Source organism: Echinops telfairi, unplaced genomic scaffold (assembly GCF_000313985.2).
Source record: "Echinops telfairi isolate 266 unplaced genomic scaffold, ASM31398v2 ScPeMD7_2;HRSCAF=8, whole genome shotgun sequence".
Classification (NCBI taxonomy): Eukaryota; Metazoa; Chordata; class Mammalia; order Afrosoricida; family Tenrecidae; genus Echinops; species Echinops telfairi.
In genome coordinates, this window is record NW_022103898.1 from 60,194,703 (window position 1) to 60,203,885 (window position 9,183).

Consider the following 9,183-nt stretch of genomic DNA (forward strand, 5'->3'; position numbering starts at 1 on the left):
GTGATAAGAGTTGTATGAGCCCTAATAAAATGGTTTTTTTTAATGAAAAAAGAAAGATTTATATATCAGAAACCCAATGTAGACTTGCAATGAGTTGAAATCAGCTTGATGGCATTTTGTTTGTTTTTTTATTTATGCTGGCCATCACATTGATTGATTTAGTGAGTTGATTCAAAGAGACTATTTTCTAGCAAGATGCTTAACAAACAGAGTATGGTCTAAATATCAATAAACTATGTATCTTTAAATACCCCCCCCAAAAAAAGAGTTGTATGAGCCCCTAATAAAACAATTTTTTTTTAAAGAAAAAGAAAATTGAGGCAGCAACAATAGCTACACCACTGAGGATTAAATGAGTTCATTAGAGCTATACCTGGCACATAGTCATTGTTCAACACAATTCGCTATTATTATCCTTATTATTGGAATTTCAGCATGAACCTTTTGTAAGTGACATGTGGCTCTAAAACTGTTCTCTTTGCATGATGGCTTTATAAAGAGGATGCTTTTTTAAAGGACTAATGTAGTTAACAGGCTAGCCAAAGCAGGTTCAAGGTTGGGCATAAAGTTAGAGCACCAAGCTAGGGCGTGACTCTAAGAGCCTTATAGAACCAGCTGGGGTGCCTGGAATTTATTCTTCAGGACCTGCGAACCGCTGGGGGGTTCCAATGAGCCTTCACTCTTGGACACAGTGCTGGGGCTCTCACTGCCCAGGACGAGGGGACTACTTTGGAAGTAGAAGAGGACCTAAGTCATGTTCAAGCCGTATAAGCATTAACACTCTGCAGCATGATGGTGTGAAAGGGGGTACTTACGGTTCTGGGGTATAGAGAGGGTCTGAGCCATGCCGGACGTACTGGGTACAGTGGAACACTCTGTAGGCCAGTCCTGCCAAGAAGTCTCTCGGACTCAGGTATCCAGCCACTGGCCTTACTGTGAAGCCAGACCTTTCTAAAGAGGCAACAAAAGAGCCAATTCAATATGAACCCAAGAGCACTCGAGTGCCCAAGCAGGGTTTCCTATTATTGATAAGGAGGTTTTAGAAACAATTGAATGGACTTTTTAATATTAACACTTGTGGGGCTTCTAGTTACTAAAATATGAGGTGGTGCCCACCCACCCCCTTGCCCACCCCTCAAAAAAAAAAAAGAAAAGGAAAAAAGTTCCACTGGTCAGAACTTTCAAAATACACATTTTTCCTGCTAGGTGAGCATCAAGCAACTTGTTCTGAGTTTGTGCACTCAGTGGTGTCACCTGGGAAGATTCTCTCTGCTCACTGTGAATTTTTTCATAACAGCAGTCTTTCTCAGAACCTCGTTTTTTTTAGTGATGGCCAACTTAAAAGAACAGTGTGCAGCTGTGAAATTTTGTTTCCTGCTCAGGAAAAATGCCATTAGAAACTGTTGTGATGTTGAACACAGCTTACAAGGAGAGTGCTTTGGGGAAACTCAAGTATATGAGTGGTTTTCTCATTTTAAAAATGATAAAATGTCGATTGATGACAAACTTCATTCTGGACATCGTCAACTTCCCAAATGGATTGTGGACAAAATACATGTACTTGTGCTCAAAGACCAACAACGGGCCATTGAAGAAATGGGGAAGTTCTCTGGATTATATTGGAACTCAGTTCAGTGAATTTTAATGGAAGATTTGGGAATGAGAAGGGTCGCTGTGAAGTTTGTGCCTGAGGTTCTGACTGATCAGGAAAAAGAACATCGAGTGTAAACATGCTGTCCTTTGAAAGAACAGCTCCGAAGTGACCCAGACTTTTCTTTTACCAGGCCATTACTGGTGATGAGATATGGTGCTATTCTTATGACCCTGAAAGCAAACACCAGTCAAGCCCATGGAAGAAGCCACTAGGGGTTGGTCCACCTGTAGCATTTTATTGTCAGTGCCACCTAACTCCTTCATTCTGTGTGGTTGTTTTCTGTGATCGGATGAAACCAATCATTCACCACTGCAATTTGGAGAGGTACATAGACTAACGCTCTATATGTTATATTGAGTTTTTCATAAGTGGAAACAGAGCAGGCAAAACATAATCCCACCCACTGCTATTGAGTCAATTCCAACTCAGAGCAACTCTGTAGGACAAAGAAGAACTGTACCCAGGATTTCCAAGTGTGTAAATCATTATAGAGGCAGATAGCCTCATCTATTTTCTGAGGAGTGGCTGGCGGGTTTGAACCACTGATCTTTAGGTTAACAACCCAATGCCTAATCCACAGTGCCACCAGGGTTCCTTCAAGTTCACCAAAGATGGTAAAAAGAATAATTATCATCACAGCTCAGATTCTGCTAGCTTACTATATGTCAAGTCGTAAGGCACATCACCTAGTTTCTCCATCACAGCTATCCTGTAAAGTAGCTTGATTTGTATTTCTACTGAGGAGGAAACTGAGGCACAGAGAAATAAGAAAATTCATTTCAGGAGCAAGGAAGGGGTAGCAGGTGATACATTTTAAAGGTGGGGCCAGGGCCTTGAACTCAGGATCAACAGTTCAGATTTCTTTGGAAATCAGCAGAGTATCGTCCACAAACCAAATCCAGCTTACCACCTGTTTTTGAATACCCTGTAAGCTAAGAGTAGCTGTTAAACTTCTTAATGGTTATATTTTAGATAGAGTACCTGTGCCATTAAATTAATCCTGACTCTTCCTGGTGGCTCCACAGGACAAAGCTCTGCTCCACAGGATTTTAAAAAAAATCATTTTATTGGGGGCTCATACAACTCTTATCACAATCCATATATACATCCATTGTATAAAACACATTTGTACATTTGTTGCCATCATCATTCTCAAAACATTTGCTTTCTACTTGAGGCCTTAATAACAACTTCTCATTTTCCCCATCCCTTCCCACTCTCCCCTCCCTCATGAACCCTTCATAATTCATAAATTACTATTTTGTCTTATCTTACACTGATATCTCCCTCACCCACTTTTCTGTTGTCCATCCCCCGGGGAGGAGGTTATATGTAGATCCTTGTAATCGGTTCCCCCTTTCTACCCCACCTTCCCTCCACCCTCTAGGTATCGCGCTCTCACCACTGGTCCTGAAGGGGTCATCTGTCCTGGTTTCCCTGTGTTTCCAGTTGCTATCTGTACCAATGTACATCCTCTGGTCTAGCCAGATTTTTAAGGTAGAATTGAGATCATGATAGTTGGGGGAGGAAGCATTTAAGAACTAGAGGAAAGTTGTATGTTTCAACGTTGCTACCCTGCACCCTGACTGGCCCATCTCCTCCCTGAAAACCTTCAGTAAGGGGGTGTCCAGTTGCCTACAGATAGGCTTTGGGTATCCACTCTGCTCTTACCCTTATTTACAATGATATGATTTTTTTTGTTGTTTGATGCCTGATACCTGATCCCTTCGACACCTTGTCATCTCACAGGCTGGTGTGCTTCTTCCATGTGGGCTTTGTTGCTTCTGAGCTAGGTGGCTGCCTGTTTATCTGCAAGCCTTTAAGACCCCAGATGCCATATCTTTTGATAGTTGGGCACCATCAGCTTTCTTCACCACATTTGCTTATGCACACATTTGTCTTCAACTATTGTGTAGGGAAAATGTGCATCATGGAATGCCAATTTAATAGAATAATGTGTTCTTGCATGGAGTAAGTACTTGAGTGGAGGTCCAAAATCCATCTGCTGCCTTAATACTAAACCTATAAATATATGCACGTAGATCTATTTCCCCATCATCCTATATAAATATATTTGCATATGCACATGCCTGTATTTAGACCTCTGTAAATGCCCTTCACCTCCTAGTTCTTTCCTCTGTGTCCTTTTACTTTCCTCTTGTTGGGACATGAGGATGTCCCACTATCATGCTCAGCCTTCATTTGGGTTTCAGTAATTTCTCTCAGTTACATTGCCCTTGCTGAATCCCTAGCAGGCCTCTCACACCCTCCTTGACACTAATTTGGATCACTTGTTGCTCCCCCGTCCCTAAGTTAATCAACACCACCTCCTTAACCCCGCCTCCCCCTCTTCCATGTCCCCTGGGAACCACTAGTTCCATTGTTTTCTCCTCCAGACTGTTCATCCAGCCTATCTTATCTAGATAGAGCTGTAGAGATAATAATATGCACCAAAAAACAAGGCATAGCAAGACAAAGTGACATGAGAACACAATTATGACAACAAAAAATTATACCAATGACCCATGAAAGAATAAATTAATTAAAAGAAAAAGAAAAAATTTTAAAAAGAAAAGCCTGTAAATAGATCAAGGTCAGATTTTTGGCCTCTAGGCATGTCCTCCAGTCAAGTCCAATGGGGTGCTATGCTCTGGCCCCAGAGTCTATCCTTTGCACTCCCTCCGGAGCTCCCTGCTCTGCTCCCTCACCCCCACCCCCACCCCATTGCTCTGCTGCATGCCTAGTGGTTTGCCTCAGTGTCACAGGGTCAGTCCAGGCCAATCCCAACACTGAGTCTCCAGTGTTGTCCCCCATTGAACCATGGGTAAGCTAGGGACGTCATATCTCATAGTGGGATCAGCCATATGGTCCACTCTGTGCACTGGCTGTTCAGAACAGGGATATCGTCCTCCAGGCCTGGAGGGTCAGGATGTGCTCCACTCTCTCTTCTTCCACATTCATTTGCTCCCATGTGCTCCGATCAGACATGTCCCTATCCCCTGGGTGCAGCTTCAGTGCCATCCTCTAAAGTAAATTCTTCTAGGGGGGGGGCAGTTGTCCATGTAGCTGGTAGGGGGGTGAAGCCCTCAGGCCCCTCCACTAGCTCCCTCCCCATGCGGGCATGCTGCTCCACAGGATTTTTAATGGCTGGTTTGCCTTTCTTCTGGGGTGCCTGCAATATACTTGAACCACCAACCTTTGGGTTGACAGTCTAGTGCCTGAACATTTACACCACCCAGAGATTTCATAGTTCTATGACTATTTGGTAATAGCCTGGGTGTCATCTCTTGGCCCAAAGATTTTTCTCAGTATTTCCCAAAGTGGGCAATGCCACCCACTGGTGGTGGTACATGGGGGGAGGGAGCACTAGAATGATCCAGGGGTCTGCAAAATCAGACATCTATACTTGATCCTGGATGATGGCCTATAGCGCAAAAGTTTTTCATTGCTAGAGCCACACAGTTTTCTGTTTTTGTTTTGTTTTGTTTTTTCTAAAATGGGAGGAGTAGGCCAAATAAATGTGGGTACCTATGGTCAAAAATATTCACTCTCTGGCCCTTTCTAAAAATAATGAAACCCTGGTAGTGGAGTGGATTGTGAAATTGGCTGCTAGCTGCAAGGTCAACAGGTAGACTCCACCCCAGCTGGGAGTGAGCAGATATGCCAGGAAGAAAGCAGTGTTTTGGAAAGAGTAAGCTTTACCTGGAAGCAGTAGGCAGGAGCCAAAACAAAAGGGAGAGAAGAGACAAGGAGTCAAGGTTGTCCAAAGAGAGGAACTTCAATTCGGGAGGTGGAATGAAAGAAAACTCAAAAGTGTCAATACTTGGTGCTGGTGGCAGGCGGGCTAATGACCCCCCAAAGATGCCCATGTCATTGTAATGGAAACGGTTGCTTGATATGCAAAGGGTCTTTGTGGGCTTGGCTGAGTAAGGATCTTGAGATGGGCAAAGTCTCCTGGGCTATCCAGCTTGGACCAGTGTAATCCATCAGGGGCTCCATACAAAGGGAAGATAGGATATTCAGAGTGAGATGTCGGAATGGGAGACTGAAGTATGACCATGGAAGTGAAAGCAAGAAGTGGAAGTGATTCAAGGAAGGGGCCATGAGCCAGAGCATGAAGGCAGACTCTAGCAGCTACAAAAGGCATAAAACAGAAGGCCCAGAGGGGCTGAAGCCTCCCTGCTGGCACCATGATTTGGGGCTTCTGACCCTCTGACTGTGCAAGAATAGATGTTTGCTGTCTTCAGCCATGGTGTTTGTGCCCCGGAAGTCCGAGGATTAGGAAGGTCTAATTTGCATACAGTCTATAGTTAGGAACCAACTCCCATGGAGCCTACTCTTTTAAAAAATTGAGGCACATACAATGGGTTAATAAAAAATGGGCACTACTTGGTGACACACATCAAAACATTAGTATGTCAAAGATGTTTTAATGCATCTAGAAGTATTTCTTTAATGTTTTGTTGTTGTTGTTTACTATATGTAAAGATGCATGAGGGAAAAAAGAGGAGCTGATACCAAGGGCTCAAGTAAAAAGAAAATGTTTTGAAAATAATGATGGCAACATATGTACAAATGTGTTTGATACAATTGATGTATGGAATGGTATAAGAGCTGTAAGAGCCCCCAATAAAAGGATTTACTAAAAAGAGAGAGATGCACAAGGTACTAAGACAAATATTTGCCCGAGATTCAATAGGAACCATCCCTGACACTTCCGGCTCACACACAAGTGCAACTTAAAGGCACACTTGAGTCAGACAGGAATCACTCAACATTCCCCAGGATATTTCTTCACCTCACGTCTGGTTTTGAACAAAACAACAGTAAAAAGGCAACTTTCAGCTACTCCATACCTACGTGTCCCCAGCAGAGTGCTTCTGGACTGAAAAAAATATAAAAGCTCAAACCTGAACACTATAAAAACACCATTTGGGGTGTAACATTTATAACCACTTCCCCAGAGACCTCACTAAGTCCCTGAGTGATGGAAAAGCGGGGCTCGTCCCCCTGCTCACAGTCCTGCCTCGGTGTCCACGTGGCCACAGATAATTGTTGGTTCCGAGGTGTCCCCTTTACATTCCAGTTGGCTAAGAAAATCACTCACTTTTCTATTGTATGGGGGGCCGTAGCTGTAGTTCATGTCCTTGGAAGGCAAGTGAAGATGGAGGGCAGCAAAAGACAGGTGAGGTGAGGGCTTACCTTTCAGAAACACAGAAACATCTTCAAGTTGGGGCACATTATCCTCCCTGTAGCCACAGTATTTAGTCAGCAAAGGGAAGTTTTTCAAATACTCCTGGCAAGCATGAGTGGGATAGAGTTTGGAAAGCTCCCGAAACACAACGCCCCAAGTCTTAGTCTCTTCCTCTGTGTACTCCACTCTGGGAATGGGCTGCCCACTGGAGAGGGAGAGAAGGAAAATGAATAAAATTAGCTTTGAATCACTCCATGTAGTCTCACCTTCATCCCTGTCCCAAGCCAGGTTCTTAGCAGTTTCCCCGAGCGTTTAAAAGAATCACATTGGATATTATCTGTTAAATACTAATCTTCGAGTTCTGTGCTAGACATATGACTTGATTGCATTAAGATCCATCTTTAGAAATCCTTGTGGAAATTTGGCAAGATTGATGTACTTAAACAAAAGCCAGTCATCACAGGCAGGATTCAGTACTGGAAGACACCGGTCTGGGTACGAGGCTGTGCTCTGAGAACCTGGTCTGCAGCCACCTGACAGCAGTAATAAATGAAGGTTGTCTCTTGAAAATAAAATTGCCTCGTGAGCTTTCTGTGTCCCTTGCCCAGACTCACCCCAATCTCCAAGTGTAATTTTGAGATTATTTGTTCAGTGCAAAATGTCTGGGAAATTATAAAAGACTGTTGAACTTAAAGCGAGAGTTTTACCAACCCCAAAATAGGCGAATTTCTTGCATCTCATGCTTCCAAGTGCACTGGTTGGGTCCTCTCGGTTGACAGCTGGGGTTGGTAATCCTTTTCTCTAAAGGTCCAATACTAACTATTTGGGGCTTACAGGCCATCCAGACGTTGTCATAACTATTCAACGTTGCCTTGGCAGCTCAAAAGCAGCCATTCATAATCCATAAAGGGAGAAACACAACTGTTCAAATAAAACTTCATGTGCAAAACCAGGCAAGGGGCCAGACTTGGCCCACCAGCAGTAGTGTGCTGACCCTGGTTTAGAATATGTCAAGATCACTCTGGATTGGTCAGGGAGAACTTCCTGGAGGAGGCAAGCTTGAGCTCAGTCTCATTGGCCAGGTAGGGTCTGCAGGTTGCCTGCCAAAAAGAAAGGTGAGGCTGTACTGCAGCCAGCAACAGATGGCATAGCGCAGCTGAATGCAATCTGGGCCCTGGGCCCAGTCAAAGGGGAATGTGGGCATGTGCTTTTGCAAACTACAGTTTAAAGGATGAGAATCTGAATTTCGTGTCTGATGACGATATCTACACTAGAAGTGCCAAGAGGATTGGAGAAACCTCACGGCATGTGCAACAGCCACCAGCAGCACATTCATCACTACCGACCCTGGCCACTCGTGAGAGCCTGCCCCTGCAGCCAGCAACTACACACCATGACACACAGAAACCCAAACATACACACACAAAACTAAAAACATGGCCCCGGCAATCTGCATAACCCAGCCTGTAGAGGCCACCTTCGGCAACAAAATGCCACTCCGGGTTGGCACAGAAGCAGACACCCCCAACAGACGGGCATCATACCCTTTAGAGCTGGTAAAAAAGGTAAGGGCAGAGCCAGTCACCAAACAAAACCCCACCGCTACCCTTCTACATATTTCAGTGTGTTCTTGCCAAAATACTTTCTGTTTAACATTCAGATCCAACTGTGGCACCTACAGCAAATATTATAAATAGTTTATACATTTATAAAAAATATTTTATATATATGTATAAAACCCCTGGAGCACAGTGGGGTAAGAGTTAGGCTTCGAACCAAAATATCAATGGTTCAAACCCAACAGCCACTCACCGGAGAAAGAAGAGGCAGTCTGCTGTGTGTGTGTGTGTGTGTGTAATTTAAAAACTAACTGCCGTGCATGAGGTGTATATATATATAAAACACATGCTAAAAAGGGAACTAGAAATTAACAGTTGCTTTATCAAAGTACCAGGACTAAGGTTTATACCAACCAAATTAGAATAAGATTAGCCTTGTTTAAATCTGGCTGTTGATAAATTACAACCTGGCAAATATTTGCTGGGGAGATCAAAACTGCTAAGACCCAGCTAGCATCTGTGATGAATTTAGAACAAAAGCTTGAAATGGAAAGATAAAAATAGAAATAAGTATATAAACGGCCTGCTTCTGGCTCCAGAAAATTCAACTAAATCAATTTCAGGCAGGTAAGCCAATAAAGCTAATGAGGGCTGTGCACACTCAGAAGGTAGGGAAGCTACGAGGTGGAAACAATAAATGAAATATTGTGAAGCCATTTGAAAAGAATCATTAGGTCAAACTTTTTCCTTCGATACCAATCTGCGAACAAGCAGTG

The 9,183-nt window shown here is 43.5% G+C and overlaps 1 protein-coding gene across 2 annotated transcripts in view; it reads right to left on the reverse strand.

Moving 5' to 3' along the window:
• The window catches only part of TPH2 (tryptophan hydroxylase 2), a 143,202-nt gene that overhangs the window by 92,061 nt on the left and 41,958 nt on the right, over nt 1-9,183 (reverse strand). For both annotated transcript variants that reach the window (XM_004700445.2, XM_004700444.2), the window contains exons 6-7: nt 6,857-7,053; nt 816-951 (exon numbers count right to left, since the gene is read on the reverse strand). In XM_004700445.2, coding sequence (XP_004700502.1) covers nt 816-951; nt 6,857-7,053 — 333 coding nt within the window. The remainder of the gene's footprint in view (nt 1-815; nt 952-6,856; nt 7,054-9,183) is intronic.